Source organism: Leptodactylus fuscus, chromosome 3, assembly GCF_031893055.1.
Source record: "Leptodactylus fuscus isolate aLepFus1 chromosome 3, aLepFus1.hap2, whole genome shotgun sequence".
Classification (NCBI taxonomy): Eukaryota; Metazoa; Chordata; class Amphibia; order Anura; family Leptodactylidae; genus Leptodactylus; species Leptodactylus fuscus.
The window spans coordinates 107573460-107591021 of NC_134267.1; the positions used below are offsets into that span (position 1 = coordinate 107573460).

General features: G+C 46.2%; 1 protein-coding gene across 1 annotated transcript in view; it reads right to left on the bottom strand.

Moving 5' to 3' along the window:
- Positions 1 to 17562, bottom strand: part of FIG4 (FIG4 phosphoinositide 5-phosphatase) — a 212580-nt gene that overhangs the window by 155354 nt on the left and 39664 nt on the right. Inside the window, exons 5-7 of the mRNA XM_075268134.1 lie at positions 16165 to 16321; positions 14003 to 14053; positions 12060 to 12211 (exon numbers count right to left, since the gene is read on the bottom strand). Coding sequence (XP_075124235.1) covers positions 12060 to 12211; positions 14003 to 14053; positions 16165 to 16321 — 360 coding nt within the window. The remainder of the gene's footprint in view (positions 1 to 12059; positions 12212 to 14002; positions 14054 to 16164; positions 16322 to 17562) is intronic.

Sequence of the window (17562 nt, forward strand, 5' to 3'; positions counted from 1 at the left end):
GCCAGTTTCTGACTGGTAATTCAAAGAATATATTGGGGTTACGTGCACCCACAATTTTTACTACTGGTATACAGTGCCATTGTCTGACTGGGAATTCAAAGAGTATATTGGGAATACAAATACCCTCATTTCTTGCTACTGCCATATAGTGCCAGTTTCTGACTGAGAATTCAAAGAATATATTGGGGTTACGTGCACCCACAATTTTTACTACTGGTATACAGTGCCATTGTCTGACTGGGAATTCAAAGAATATATTGGGGTTATAAATACCCTCATTTCTTGCTACTGCCATATAGTGCCAGTTTCTGACTGGTAATTCAAAGAATATATTGGGGTTACGTGCACCCACAATTTTTACTACTGGTATACAGTGCCATTGTCTGACTGGGAATTCAAAGAGTATATTGGGAATACAAATACCCTCATTTCTTGCTACTGCCATATAGTGCCAGTTTCTGACTGGTAATTCAAAGAATATATTGGGGTTACGTGCACCCACAATTTTTACTACTGGTATACAGTGCCATTGTCTGACTGGGAATTCAAAGAATATATTGGGGTTATAAATACCCTCATTTCTTGCTACTGCCATATAGTGCCAGTTTCTGACTGGTAATTCAAAGAATATATTGGGGTTACGTGCACCCACAATTTTTACTACTGGTATACAGTGCCATTGTCTGACTGGGAATTCAAAGAGTATATTGGGAATACAAATACCCTCATTTCTTGCTACTGCCATATAGTGCCAGTGTCTGACTGGGAATTCAAAGAATATATTGGGGTTACGTGCACCCACAATTTTTACTACTGGTATACAGTGCCATTGTCTGACTGGGAATTCAAAGAATATATTGGGGTTATAAATACCCTCATTTCTTGCTACTGCCATATAGTGCCAGTTTCTGACTGGTAATTCAAAGAATATATTGGGGTTACGTGCACCCACAATTTTTACTACTGGTATACAGTGCCATTGTCTGACTGGGAATTCAAAGAATATATTGGGAATACAAATACCCTCATTTCTTGCTACTGCCATATAGTGCCAGTTTCTGACTGGGAATTCAAAGAATATATTGGGGTTACGTGCACCCACAATTTTTACTACTGGTATACAGTGCCATTGTCTGACTGGGAATTCAAAGAATATATTGGGGTTATAAATACCCTCATTTCTTGCTACTGCCATATAGTGCCAGTTTCTGACTGGTAATTCAAAGAATATATTGGGGTTACGTGCACCCACAATTTTTACTACTGGTATACAGTGCCATTGTCTGACTGGGAATTCAAAGAGTATATTGGGAATACAAATACCCTCATTTCTTGCTACTGCCATATAGTGCCAGTTTCTGACTGGGAATTCAAAGAATATATTGGGGTTACGTGCACCCACAATTTTTACTACTGGTATACAGTGCCATTGTCTGACTGGGAATTCAAAGAATATATTGGGGTTATAAATACCCTCATTTCTTGCTACTGCCATATAGTGCCAGTTTCTGACTGGTAATTCAAAGAATATATTGGGGTTACGTGCACCCACAATTTTTACTACTGGTATACAGTGCCATTGTCTGACTGGGAATTCAAAGAGTATATTGGGAATACAAATACCCTCATTTCTTGCTACTGCCATATAGTGCCAGTTTCTGACTGGTAATTCAAAGAATATATTGGGGTTACGTGCACCCACAATTTTTACTACTGGTATACAGTGCCATTGTCTGACTGGGAATTCAAAGAATATATTGGGGTTATAAATACCCTCATTTCTTGCTACTGCCATATAGTGCCAGTTTCTGACTGGTAATTCAAAGAATATATTGGGGTTACGTGCACCCACAATTTTTACTACTGGTATACAGTGCCATTGTCTGACTGGGAATTCAAAGAGTATATTGGGAATACAAATACCCTCATTTCTTGCTACTGCCATATAGTGCCAGTGTCTGACTGGGAATTCAAAGAATATATTGGGGTTACGTGCACCCACAATTTTTACTACTGGTATACAGTGCCATTGTCTGACTGGGAATTCAAAGAGTATATTGGGAATACAAATACCCTCATTTCTTGCTACTGCCATATAGTGCCAGTGTCTGACTGGGAATTCAAAGAATATATTGGGGTTACGTGCACCCACAATTTTTACTACTGGTATACAGTGCCAATTTCTAACTAGGAATTCAAAATGCGCAAGGCTCCCGGAAAGGGACGTGGACGAGGCCGTGGGCGAGGTCGGGGGAATGGTTCTGGGGAGCAAGGTAGCAGTGAAGCCACAGGGCGTCCCGTGCCTACTCCTGTGGGGCAGCAAGCATTGCGCCACTCCACAGTGCCAGGGTTGCTTGCCACATTAACTAAACTGCAGGGTACAAACCTTAGTAGGCCCGAGAACCAGGAACAGGTCTTGCAATGGCTGTCAGAGAACGCTTACAGCACATTGTCCAGCAGCCAGTCAGACTCTGCCTCCTCTCCTCCTATTACCCAACAGTCTTGTCTTCCTTCCTCCCAAAATTCCGAAGCTTTACAGAACAATAACCCAAACTGTCCCTGCTCCCCAGAGCTGTTCTCCGCTCCTTTCATTGTCCCTCAACCTGCCTCTCCACGTCACGATTCCACGAACCTAACAGAGGAGCATCTGTGTCCAGATGCTCAAACACTAGAGTCTCCTCCATCTCCGTTCGATTTGGTGGTGGATGACCAGCAACCCACCCTCATCGACGATGATGTGACGCAGTTGCCGTCAGGGCATCCAGTTGACTGGCGCATTGTGCGGGAGGAGGAGATGAGACAGGAGTTGGAAGAGGAAGTGGTGGATGATGAGGACACTGACCCGACCTGGACAGGGGGGATGTCAAGCGGGGAAAGTAGTGTGGATGTTGAGGCAGGTGCAGCACCAAAAAGGGTAGCTAGAGGCAGAGACAGAGGTCAGCAGCTTAGGCGAAGCCAGGCCACACCCGGAATCTCCCAAGATGTTCCAGTTCGTACCCAGCCCCGAAAAACTCCCACCTCGAGGGCACGTTTCTCGAAGGTGTGGAGTTTTTTCAAGGAATGCGCCGAGGACAGATATAGTGTTGTCTGCACAATTTGCCTCTCGAAATTGATTAGGGGCTCTGAGAAGAGCAACCTGTCCACCACTTCAATGCGCCGTCATTTGGAATCCAAGCACTGGAATCAGTGGCAGGCAGCAACGGCAGGACAAAGGCCGCCTGCCGTTCACGCCACTGCCACTGCCTCTGCCTCTGCCTCTGCCACTGCCACTGCTGACTGTGCTGGCGATGCACTCCAGAGGACGAGCCAGGACACCACTTCATCTGCCTCCGCCACTTTGTTGACTTCTACCTCATCCTCCCCTGGTCCTGTCTTATCTCCTTCTCCTGCACCATCAAAGGCACCATCAGGCGTTTCTTTACAACAACCCACCATCTCTCAGACATTGGAGCGGCGGCAGAAATACACTGCTAACCACCCACACGCGCAAGCCTTGAACGCCAACATCGCTAAACTGCTGGCCCAGGAGATGTTGGCGTTCCGGCTTGTTGAAACTCCCGCCTTCCTGGACCTGATGGCAACTGCGGCACCTCGCTATGCCGTCCCTAGCCGTCACTACTTCTCCCGGTGTGCCGTCCCCGCCTTGCACCAGCACGTGTCACTCAACATCAGGCGGGCCCTTAGTTCCGCGCTTTGCACAAAGGTCCACTTGACCACCGACGCGTGGACAAGTGCATGCGGACAGGGACGCTACATTTCACTGACGGCACACTGGGTAAATGTAGTTGAGGCTGGGACTGCTTCCCAAACTGGCCCGGTGTACCTCGTCTCCCCGCCTAACATTCCTGGCAGGGACACGAGAAGAACACCCCCCTCCTCCTCCTCCTCTACCGCCTCCTCCTCCGCCTCCTCCTCCGCCACCGCCTCCTCCTCCGCTGTTAGATTGACCCCAGCTACGAGTTGGAAACGTTGCAGCACTGGCGTTGGTAGACGTCAGCAGGCTGTGCTGAAGCTGATCAGCTTGGGGGACAGACAGCACACTGCCTCCGAGGTGAGGGATGCCCTCCTCGATGAGACGGCAATATGGTTTGAGCCGCTGCACCTGGGCCCAGGCATGGTCGTTTGTGATAACGGCCGGAACCTGGTAGCAGCTCTGGAGCTTGCCGGACTCCAACATGTTCCATGCCTGGCCCACGTCTTCAACCTAGTGGTGCAACGTTTCCTAAAGAGCTACCCCAATGTTCCAGAGCTACTGGTGAAAGTGCGGCGCATGTGCGCCCACTTTCGCAAGTCGACAGTAGCCGCTGCTAGCTTAAAATCTCTCCAGCAACGCCTGCATGTGCCACAACACCGGCTTTTGTGCGACGTCCCCACACGCTGGAACTCAACGTTTCAGATGTTGAATAGAGTGGTTGAGCAGCAGAGACCTTTGATGGAATACCAGCTACAAAACCCTAGGGTGCCACAAAGTCAGCTGCCTCAGTTTCACATCCATGAGTGGCCATGGATGAGAGACCTTTGTGACATCCTACGGGTCTTTGAGGAGTCCACAAGGAGGGTGAGCTCTGAGGATGCGATGGTGAGCCTTACAATCCCGCTCTTGTGTGTTCTGAGAGAATCCCTGATTGACATCAGGGATAACTCAGATCACACAGAGGAGTTAGGGATAGCATCCGATCCGTCACAGCTGGAGAGTAGGTCCACACATCTGTCCGCTTCACTGCGTTTAATGGAGGAGGAGGAGGAGGAGGAGGAGGAGGAAGAAGAGTTGTCCGATGATGTGATGGTGATACAGGAGGCTTCCGGGCAACTTCGAATCGTCCCATTGTTGCAGCGCGGATGGGTAGACATGGAGGATGAGGAGGAAATGGAGATTGAACTTTCCGGTGGGGCCAGAGGAGTCATGCCAACTAACACTGTGGCAGACATGGCTGAGTTCATGTTGGGGTGCTTTACAACCGACAAGCGTATTGTCAAAATCATGGAGGACAACCAGTACTGGATCTTTGCTATCCTTGACCCCCGGTATAAAAACAACATCTCGTCTTTTATTCCGGTAGAGGGGAGGGCCAATCGCATCAATGCTTGCCACAGGCAATTGGTGCAGAATATGATGGAGATGTTTCCAGCATGTGACAGTGGCGGCAGGGAGGGCAGTTCCTCCAGTAGGCAACCAAGTTCTCACCGGTCCACACAAACGAGGGGCACACTGTCTAAGGTCTGGGACACCTTGATGGCACCCCCTCGCCAAAGTGCCGCCACGGAGGGTCCTAGTGTCACCAGGCGTGAGAAGTATAGGCGCATGTTGCGGGAATACCTTTCCGACCACAGCCCTGTCCTCTCCGACCCCTCTGCGCCCTACACGTATTGGGTGTCGAAGTTGGACCTGTGGCTTGAACTTGCCCTATATGCCTTGGAGGTGCTGTCCTGTCCTGCCGCCAGCGTCCTATCTGAGAGGGTGTTCAGTGCAGCCGGTGGCATCATCACTGACAAGCGCACCCGTCTGTCAGCTGAGAGTGCCGACCGGCTCACTTTGATAAAAATGAACCACCACTGGATAGAGCCTTCATTTTTGTGCCCACCTGTGTAAAGCACCCCAACATGAAACTCCATGTCTGTACTCAACCTCTCCAATTCCTCCGCATCCTCATACTCATCCACCATAAGCGTTGCACAATTCTGCTAATACTAGGCTCCCTCCAACATGATTTCCCCCAACTCTGCTGGTTAGAGGCTCCCTCCACCCTGATTTCCACCAACTCTGCTGGTTAGAGGCTCCCTCCACCCTGCTTTCCCACAACTCTGCTGGTTAGAGGCTCCTTCCACCATGAATTTGCCCAAACTGGGCTGTTTAGAGGCTCCCTCCACCATGAATTGGTCCAAACTGGGCTGGTTAGAGGCTCCCTCCACCATTAATTGGTCCAAACTGGGCTGGTTAGAGGCTCCCTCCACCATGAATTTGCCCAAACTGGGCTGTTTAGAGGCTCCCTCCACCATGAATTTGCCCAAACTGGGCTGTTTAGAGGCTCCCTCCACCATGAATTGGTCCAAACTGGGTTTTTTAGAGGCTCCCTCCACCATGAATTGGTCCAAACTGGGGTGGTTAGAGGCTCCCTCCACCATTAATTGGTCCAAACTGGGCTGGTTAGAGGCTCCCTCCACCATGAATTGGTCCAAACTGGGCTGGTTAGAGGCTCCCTCCACCATGAATTGGTCCAAACTGGGGTGGTTAGAGGCTCCCTCCACCATTAATTGGTCCAAACTGGGCTGGTTAGAGGCTCCCTCCACCATTAATTGGTCCAAACTGGGCTGGTTAGAGGCTCCCTCCACCATGAATTTGCCCAAACTGGGCTGTTTAGAGGCTCCCTCCACCATTAATTGGTCCAAACTGGGCTGGTTAGAGGCTCCCTCCACAATTAATTGGTCCAAACTGGGCTAATTAGAGGCTCCCTCCACCATGAATTGGTCCAAACTGGGTTTTTTAGAGGCTCCCTCCACCATGAATTTGCCCAAACTGGGCTGTTTAGAGGCTCCCTCCACCATGAATTGGTCCAAACTGGGCTGGTTAGAGGCTCCCTCCACCATGAATTTCCCAAAACTTGGCTGTTTAGAGGCTCCCTCCACCATTAATTGGTCCAAACTGGGCTGGTTAGAGGCTCCCTCCACCATGAATTGGTCCAAACTGGGGTTTTTAGAGGCTCCCTCCACCATGAATTGGTCCAAACTTGGCTGTTTAGAGGCTCCCTCCACCATGAATTGGTCCAAACTGGGGTGGTTAGAGGCTCCCTCCACCATTAATTGGTCCAAACTGGGCTGGTTAGAGGCTCCCTCCACAATTAATTGGTCCAAACTGGGCTAATTAGAGGCTCCCTCCACCATGAATTGGTCCAAACTGGGTTTTTTAGAGGCTCCCTCCACCATGAATTTGCCCAAACTGGGCTGTTTAGAGGCTCCCTCCACCATGAATTGGTCCAAACTGGGCTGGTTAGAGGCTCCCTCCACCATGAATTTCCCAAAACTTGGCTGTTTAGAGGCTCCCTCCACCATTAATTGGTCCAAACTGGGCTGGTTAGAGGCTCCCTCCACCATGAATTGGTCCAAACTGGGCTGGTTAGAGGCTCCCTCCACCATTAATTGGTCCAAACTGGGCTGGTTAGAGGCTCCCTCCACCATGAATTTGCCCAAACTGGGCTGGTTAGAGGCTCCCTCCACCATGAATTGGTCCAAACTGGGTTTTTTAGAGGCTCCCTCCACCATGAATTTGCCCAAACTGGGCTGGTTAGAGGCTCCCTCCACCATGAATTGGTCCAAACTGGGCTGGTTAGAGGCTCCCTCCACCATGAATTTGCCCAAACTGGGCTGTTTAGAGGCTCCCTCCACCATGAATTGGTCCAAACTGGGCTGGTTAGAGGCTCCCTCCACCATGAATTTGCCCAAACTGGGCTGTTTAGAGGCTCCCTCCACCATGAATTGGTCCAAACTGGGTTTTTTAGAGGCTCCCTCCACCATGAATTGGTCCAAACTGGGCTGGTTAGAGGCTCCCTCCACCATGAATTTCCCAAAACTTGGCTGTTTAGAGGCTCCCTCCACCATTAATTGGTCCAAACTGGGCTGGTTAGAGGCTCCCTCCACCATGAATTGGTCCAAACTGGGGTTTTTAGAGGCTCCCTCCACCATGAATTGGTCCAAACTTGGCTGTTTAGAGGCTCCCTCCACCATGAATTGGTCCAAACTGGGGTGGTTAGAGGCTCCCTCCACCATTAATTGGTCCAAACTGGGCTGGTTAGAGGCTCCCTCCACCATTAATTGGTCCAAACTGGGCTGGTTAGAGGCTCCCTCCACCATGAATTTGCCCAAACTGGGCTGTTTAGAGGCTCCCTCCACCATGAATTTGCCCAAACTGGGCTGGTTAGAGGCTCCCTCCACCATGAATTGGTCCAAACGGGTTTTTAGAGGCTCCCTTCACCATGAATTGGTCCAAACTTGGCTGTTTAGAGGCTCCCTCCACCATGAATTGGTCCAAACTGGGGTGGTTAGAGGCTCCCTCCACCATTAATTGGTCCAAACTGGGCTGGTTAGAGGCTCCCTCCACCATTAATTGGTCCAAACTGGGCTGGTTAGAGGCTCCCTCCACCATGAATTGGTCCAAACTGGGGTTTTTAGAGGCTCCCTCCACCATGAATTGGTCCAAACTTGGCTGTTTAGAGGCTCCCTCCACCATTAATTGGTCCAAACTGGGCTGGTTAGAGGCTCCCTCCACCATGAATTGGTCCAAACTGGGTTTTTTAGAGGCTCCCTCCACCATGAATTTGCCCAAACTGGGCTGTTTAGAGGCTCCCTCCACCATGAATTGGTCCAAACTGGGTTTTTTAGAGGCTCCCTCCACCATGAATTGGTCCAAACTGGGCTGGTTAGAGGCTCCCTCCACCATGAATTGGTCCAAACTGGGGTGGTTAGAGGCTCCCTCCACCATTAATTGGTCCAAACTGGGCTGGTTAGAGGCTCCCTCCACCATTAATTGGTCCAAACTGGGCTGGTTAGAGGCTCCCTCCACCATGAATTTGCCCAAACTGGGCTGTTTAGAGGCTCCCTCCACCATTAATTGGTCCAAACTGGGCTGGTTAGAGGCTCCCTCCACAATTAATTGGTCCAAACTGGGCTAATTAGAGGCTCCCTCCACCATGAATTGGTCCAAACTGGGTTTTTTAGAGGCTCCCTCCACCATGAATTTGCCCAAACTGGGCTGTTTAGAGGCTCCCTCCACCATGAATTGGTCCAAACTGGGCTGGTTAGAGGCTCCCTCCACCATGAATTGGTCCAAACTGGGTTTTTTAGAGGCTCCCTCCACCATGAATTGGTCCAAACTGGGCTGGTTAGAGGCTCCCTCCACCATGAATTTCCCAAAACTTGGCTGTTTAGAGGCTCCCTCCACCATTAATTGGTCCAAACTGGGCTGGTTAGAGGCTCCCTCCACCATGAATTGGTCCAAACTGGGGTTTTTAGAGGCTCCCTCCACCATGAATTGGTCCAAACTTGGCTGTTTAGAGGCTCCCTCCACCATGAATTGGTCCAAACTGGGGTGGTTAGAGGCTCCCTCCACCATTAATTGGTCCAAACTGGGCTGGTTAGAGGCTCCCTCCACCATTAATTGGTCCAAACTGGGCTGGTTAGAGGCTCCCTCCACCATGAATTTGCCCAAACTGGGCTGTTTAGAGGCTCCCTCCACCATGAATTTGCCCAAACTGGGCTGGTTAGAGGCTCCCTCCACCATGAATTGGTCCAAACGGGTTTTTAGAGGCTCCCTTCACCATGAATTGGTCCAAACTTGGCTGTTTAGAGGCTCCCTCCACCATGAATTGGTCCAAACTGGGGTGGTTAGAGGCTCCCTCCACCATTAATTGGTCCAAACTGGGCTGGTTAGAGGCTCCCTCCACCATTAATTGGTCCAAACTGGGCTGGTTAGAGGCTCCCTCCACCATGAATTGGTCCAAACTGGGGTTTTTAGAGGCTCCCTCCACCATGAATTGGTCCAAACTTGGCTGTTTAGAGGCTCCCTCCACCATTAATTGGTCCAAACTGGGCTGGTTAGAGGCTCCCTCCACCATGAATTGGTCCAAACTGGGTTTTTTAGAGGCTCCCTCCACCATGAATTTGCCCAAACTGGGCTGTTTAGAGGCTCCCTCCACCATGAATTGGTCCAAACTGGGTTTTTTAGAGGCTCCCTCCACCATGAATTGGTCCAAACTGGGCTGGTTAGAGGCTCCCTCCACCATGAATTGGTCCAAACTGGGGTGGTTAGAGGCTCCCTCCACCATTAATTGGTCCAAACTGGGCTGGTTAGAGGCTCCCTCCACCATTAATTGGTCCAAACTGGGCTGGTTAGAGGCTCCCTCCACCATGAATTTGCCCAAACTGGGCTGTTTAGAGGCTCCCTCCACCATTAATTGGTCCAAACTGGGCTGGTTAGAGGCTCCCTCCACAATTAATTGGTCCAAACTGGGCTAATTAGAGGCTCCCTCCACCATGAATTGGTCCAAACTGGGTTTTTTAGAGGCTCCCTCCACCATGAATTTGCCCAAACTGGGCTGTTTAGAGGCTCCCTCCACCATGAATTGGTCCAAACTGGGCTGGTTAGAGGCTCCCTCCACCATGAATTTCCCAAAACTTGGCTGTTTAGAGGCTCCCTCCACCATTAATTGGTCCAAACTGGGCTGGTTAGAGGCTCCCTCCACCATGAATTGGTCCAAACTGGGCTGGTTAGAGGCTCCCTCCACCATTAATTGGTCCAAACTGGGCTGGTTAGAGGCTCCCTCCACCATGAATTTGCCCAAACTGGGCTGGTTAGAGGCTCCCTCCACCATGAATTGGTCCAAACTGGGTTTTTTAGAGGCTCCCTCCACCATGAATTTGCCCAAACTGGGCTGGTTAGAGGCTCCCTCCACCATGAATTGGTCCAAACTGGGCTGGTTAGAGGCTCCCTCCACCATGAATTTGCCCAAACTGGGCTGTTTAGAGGCTCCCTCCACCATTAATTGGTCCAAACTGGGCTGGTTAGAGGCTCCCTCCACCATGAATTTGCCCAAACTGGGCTGTTTAGAGGCTCCCTCCACCATGAATTGGTCCAAACTGGGTTTTTTAGAGGCTCCCTCCACCATGAATTGGTCCAAACTGGGCTGGTTAGAGGCTCCCTCCACCATGAATTTCCCAAAACTTGGCTGTTTAGAGGCTCCCTCCACCATGAATTGGTCCAAACTGGGCTGGTTAGAGGCTCCCTCCACCATGAATTTCCCAAAACTTGGCTGTTTAGAGGCTCCCTCCACCATGAATTGGTCCAAACTGGGCTGGTTAGAGGCTCCCTCCACCATTAATTGGTCCAAACTGGGCTGGTTAGAGGCTCCCTCCACCATGAATTGGTCCAAACTGGGTTTTTTAGAGGCTCCCTCCACCATGAATTTGCCCAAACTGGGCTGTTTAGAGGCTCCCTCCACCATGAATTGGTTCAAACTGGGCTGGTTAGAGGCTCCCTCCACCATTAATTGGTCCAAACTGGGCTGGTTAGAGGCTCCCTCCACCATTAATTGGTCCAAACTGGGCTGGTTAGAGGCTCCCTCCACCATGAATTTGCCCAAACTGGGCTGGTTAGAGGCTCCCTCCACCATGAATTGGTCCAAACTGGGTTTTTTAGAGGCTCCCTCCACCATGAATTTGCCCAAACTGGGCTGGTTAGAGGCTCCCTCCACCATGAATTGGTCCAAACTGGGGTTTTTAGAGGCTCCCTCCACCATGAATTTGCCCAAACTGGGGTGTTTAGAGGCTCCCTCCACCATGAATTTGCCCAAACTCTGCTGGTTAGAGGCTCAATCCACCCTGATTTTCAAAACAAATGTTGGTGCCAACCTCAACTTACTACAAGGGCCAAATTCACTGCTGGTGACAAGCTCTCCTCACTGCAAGTGCCAAATACACATGTTTCAAGGTGTTTTCCTACTGTCAGAGAGGTGGTATTGAGTGTGTAAAGTGTGTAGTTGTTAGGCTGTGATGTTGGGGTAATAGAGGGTCTTTGGTGTGTTAGATGCCCCCAGACATGCTTCCCCTGCTGTCCCAGTGTCATTCCAGAGGTGTTGGCATCATTTCCTGGGGTGTCATAGTGGACTTGGTGACCCTCCAGACACGGATTTGGGTTTCCCCCTTAACGAGTATCTGTTCCCCATAGACTATAATGGGGTTCGAAACCCGTTCGAACACACGAACATTGAGCGGCTGTTCGAATCGAATTTCGAACCTCGAACATTTTAGTGTTCGCTCATCTCTAATAAGATACATTATAGGCAGGGAAGCGGTTAAAAAAGACCTATGTAACCATTTTATATTTATTCCAGAAAGTTACAAAACAAGTACTGAAATCAACATATCGACACAGTTTCTACAATTTAACTTTTCCCGTAAATGTATTTTTTGTGTGCCTGACCATGTGCTTAGAAGAAAACATCATCAGCAGACTAACATAATATACTGCAAATATCTATATTAAGCAATCAACAATAATGGGATCCACTCACTACTTCCTCCATGGCTGCTTAATGCTTCGTCTTCAAATATATCAAAACCTTCCTGACGTGTCTGAATTGTCATCTCAGACTTCATCATCTCAGCGGGCATCCGAAGAATTGTAAGATTGTACTGAAGTGAATGGCTTAGATCATAACTGTAACTGAAAATGGTGAAAAAAAGCAAAGACAGAAGAAAAGCTATTACAACTAAAAATAAAATAAAGACAATGAGACAAGTCCACTATTGGATATTTCTTAAAGAGGTAATCCCATTGTGGCATTTATGGCTATGTCCATCGGATATGCCATAAATGCCTCATAGATGCTGGACTCACCTCTAGAATCTACATCTAGTTTGAGAACAGAGCCCTGCTCAAAGTCACAAGTGAATGAAGGGGACCACATACCTTCAAGTCTCTTCATTCAATTACACACGAGTTACAAATATAGTTGAAACTTTTTTGAAAGCACTGTACAAGTGACTACTGTCATTGTTTTTATGACTTTCATTGAGAGGAAGGAATGACATAGCACCTATTTTTCTGTGTGCCATTATAACTACAATATTTATATAGATTTGTACTATACTTACTACTTCACTGAAAAATATAAAAAACCTTATAAACAAACAAACAAACAAAAAGCTTGCGGACACAATGTTCTGAACTGATTAGAACGGATTTATTTTTTGTTGCTAGAGTTCTCTTACGGTTTTTTTTGGGGGGAAAGGTGTGCTGTGGCTTTTACTAATGTAATTTTTTCGTATTCCTTTTGGATGATTTTATATCTGTGTTTAGTTTTGATATATAAAGTTTGGTAAAGTGTTGGACGGGGTATCTATCTCACCTGGTTTCCTCAGCCAGGCGGGATAACGGAAATCTTGAAGGATAGATGTTTTAGCAGAAGGTAGTCTGCTAATGCTCTTTTATTTAAGTGACATGGGCTGAAATTTCTGGACTGAAGGACAAGTTGGTAGTGGGAGTCTTCCAGTCCACACCCCTAGTCCCAGGTGAGGCTTTCTCATGGTCATTACTGGGGAAGGAAGCCTGGTAAAAGGAGGGCTGGCAGGTTTGCAGCCTGAACACCCTTGGACTTGACATTTGCAGTTTGCTACTGCGTTTGTGACACACTTTTGGACTTGCACTAGGTTAGTGAGGCATGCTGCTGTTTAGTTAGAGCTGGTGTTACATATTATAATAATCATAATATTCTTTAGCACACAAAGGGTTAATACTCTACTGACATCACACTATACCGCTAGAATGCCAACAGTGCGCTGAATTGCGGTGCGTTCCTCACCCCTCTCACAGTACAGCACTATAGACGCTACTGTGAGGAAGGGCGTTCCTGACAGACTGTCAGAAACGCCCTTCTGACGGTGAAGAGCTATGGTATTGGTATGGGGCACAGACCGTGAAAGTCGACAGAGCGCTGAATTCAGCGCACTGTCGGCTTTCTAGCGGTATATAAAACCGCATGTGCCCCAGCTGGTGAAAGGTCCCCTTTAACTTTCTTTACTTATAATCCCAGTATCAGAAATTTGTCTGCTAGACCTTGACATTGTTTGTACTTCTAGTAAATTCTACAGTTAGTTATGTAACATGAAGCTCATATAAATATGCCTTACACTAGGCCCTGTCATGAATGATGCATTGACAGCAACATTCCAATTATTTAACACAATTCCATAACTTCAGACATATACATTATGTTCCCACTGTCCAAATTATTACGGCAATAATAATAAATGAAGCGGTTATGTCCCTCATCTGGCCTTACGCCAACATTTTTTTACTTTCTGGTATGCAACAAAAGTATACAGTGGAAAATATGAATGAACAAGTATTTAAAAACAGAATAGAGAAATCTTGTTAAGATATATAGTCAGAAAAGATGGAACAAGCAATGATTCCATTGGTGCAGACGGGAAAAATCTTTGCATATTAATGTACCTGAAGTAAAAATTGCTAGACAGATCCACATTCTGGAATATTCTTAAATATCTAAAAGGTAAACAAAATGAAGAATCAAAATCAAGACATGAAAGCAGAGCCTTTTTAACACATTGGTGGGCCCAGTGCAAAGGATGAATTTGTTAAGTTACGTCCATTTCTCCCTTTGAAACCACACGTTCCCTCTCAGTCCCTCTCTGCTCCAACACAATAATAATGATGATAATTCCTCCTGGTTACCCTGACACAGTATGATGCCACTAAGTGCTCCCTTTGTATCCTTAGTGTGTCTATCATACAGTATAATGCTCACTTAGTGGATCCCATACAGTATAATGTCCACCTAGTAATCCCTACATAGTATGAGGCCTCTTTAGTCTCCCAACAAGTATAATGTCCTGTTAGTGGTCCACACACAGTACACTGTTCCCATAGTAGCCCCCACGCAAATGAATGCCCCTATAGTAACCTCCACACAATAGAATAACCTTGTAGTAGCTGCCACGCAATTTAATGCCCCCGTAGTAGCTGTACAAACAATGTAATGCCTCCATAGTGTCCTCCACACAGTATACATTCAAGTAGACAGTAGAGATTTAAAAAACCACTGACCTATTCAGTCATAAGATTTTAAAACCTTTAGATTGGCATACACAAATTCACCTTAACTAGTCAGAGGGGCAGGGAGCAGCATTGCCCAGTCATGAAGTCATTACACTAAATCACACCCTGTGAGGCGCGATTACATGTTCTGACATCAGAGTGATGCTCTCCCCATCAACCACACAAGGAAGAATTTAGTGTGATAACTGCAAGACTAGAAGAAGCTGCTCCATGTCCCTGTGATGAGTTAAAGAGAATCTGACAGGTCGACTTGTGACACTAAACCACCCACAAGTCCTTATACATCTGGGGTTTAGCTTCCAAAATCGCCATGTTTTGATTACATCCATGCCTGCAATTCTTTTTACATTAAGAAAAAAAAAAAAAAAAACACTTTAAACTTACCTAGAGATGAGTCCGATCGGGCTCATCTTTGGTGCCCCAAGTGTCTGAGAAGTTCTTCAGTGGAGCAGAATATGTATGCCTTGACTTCACCAAGCAAGTGCTAGGGGTATGGGGCTTGCTCATTAAAGACAAGGTGAAGAACTGTGCCAGAGCAGGGAGCACAGCGGCAGGGCAAGTATAAAGCTTTTCTTATTTAAAAAAAAAAAAAAAAAATTCATTCTTTACTTACATAAAAAAAGGGGAAGAGTGAGTAGGGATTAGCAGGAGTTCCAGCGAGCCCAACCCCGGAAGCAATGGTCATGGCTTCCAGTTCAACTCACAAGATCACTTGCGAACCCTGGAAAAGGATCCATGATGTCCAGGCGCTTTTTTATTTTTATTGCGTGCACAAATGGCTTTATTACAGAGCAATTTGGGACTCTAAGAAGCTGGTCTATAAGGGTCTGTGGATGGTTTTGTGTCCCAAATCAACCTGACAAATCCTCATTAAGGTAAATTTGTGCCACATCTGTTGTTTGGGTGTTTCATGAGAACCGAACAATGGAAAGTGGACCACTAAATTAGCGGTTACACACAGAGCCCTATAACAGGGCTCTTTAGGAGTCTGTTGTTTTCAAACTGAAACTGGTAGAGGAAAAATTTCTACATGCAGGCCTTCCTTTTTCCAATTTTCGAGAGACACAATGACACACTCCTAAATACACAACAACCTGGAACTTTAACCACGTTCTTATACTTAAACTACTTGGAGTAAAAATACAGTGAAAAAAAAAAGCTATATCTACAATTCCATAGTGCTGTCTGGATGCCTTGTATTGAGCTTATCCCTTAGGAGTGTGTTTGTGGGGGGGGGATATGCACAAAGCAATACAATATAAGTTTACACTTAGGAAGTGTTGTCATCGGTGAATACCTTGCAAATATACATTGAAGTATACTCCAAACATATAAGTCTGATGTAGACAAACAGAAATGTGAACAGATCATTGTTTTACAAGGAAATAGATATGGAGAGATTGTGGAAGACAACAAACATTATTTACCATAAAATAACTACCATAGGTTCAGATGTTGTAACTTCACACTTAATGTAGATGTGTACATTGACTTAATACAATGACTTATAATTTACTTTTAGGTAAATTCATTTTTACCTGGCTTCATCAGGGTGGGTGACTCGTACAGAATCATTTGGAATGTACAGCATACTTGTGTCTTCTATTTTATATATTGCATGACCTCCAATGTCAGCCATTTTTCTTCTTTTAGTGATTAGCACAATGTAATACCCTTCCATAAACTGGACAAATCCTGTCAGAAGAAGAATTTTACTGAATTACCATTAGACTAGGTTATAATCATTTTGAAATCAAATTATGAAGAGTACTACACAATATTTAGAAAATGTATTCGACCTTTTGTCTTAATATAGATTATGAGTTTTTCATAGATTGTTCTAGAGAAGGATCATGTAAGACAAGGATGTGTGGCAGCCGTGCAGATTGAAGTGAGTCACTGAGGCATTTAAAATAAACTGAAGGTAACACGGCAAACGTTTATACGGATTACATGAACACTTTTGGGATTGCTCACGGTTATGGGCTCATCTGGTGTAGTATACAATTCTCTTGGGTAAACCAATCTGAGATGTAGACTCTTCAACCCATTTCCAAGAGCTACCAAAGAAGGTGGCTATCAAGAGATTAAAATCTTTAAAAAGTAGACAACTCCGAAAGTCAGGGGTAACCTGATGAATATAGTGACTCTTAGAAAAAAAGTTTTGGATATTATTTAAGCGGTTAAAATGTAGCCAAAATTGTATAAATTTGGTAATCCCATACCAACCCTTCAAATATAGAAGACATGTCATTTTGGCTGCACAGTGAACACCATAAAAACAAAGCCTGCAAGAAAGTCGCATAAGTGCACTTCTCAAATTCCCTATTCTGAAATTTTTTTCCAGCTTCCCAGTACATTGTACGGAATATTTAGTTGTACCATTATGAAAAATAATTTGTCCTGCAGGCATTAAGCCCTTGTATGTTTCTGAGAATGAAAAAAAATACTAAAGTTATGGGGTAAGTAATGTTAAGAATCAAAAACGAAAATCGAAAAATGCCTGCAGAGCGAAGCGGTTAAATGGTACCATTATGAAGCACAATTTGTCCCACAAACATTAAGCCCTCATATGGCTCTGTGAAAGGAAAAATAAAAAAAATTATAGGATTTGGAGAGGAGTCAAAAACAAAAATCAAAGAATGCCACTGTTAACCCCTTCCCACCACAGGCATTTTTTGATTTTCAATTTTTCGTTTGGACTTTCCACCTTTCCAAACCCTATAACTTTTTTAATTTTTCTGTTCACAGAGCCACATGAGGGCTTAATGTTTGCAGGACATATTGATATTCATAATGGTGCAATTTCAAATTCCATACAATGTTCTGGGAAACTAGAAAAAAAATTCAGAATGGGGTGGAATTGGAGAAAAAGTACATTTGTGTGACTTTCTTATAGGCTTTGGTTTAATTTCACTGTACAACCATAATGACAT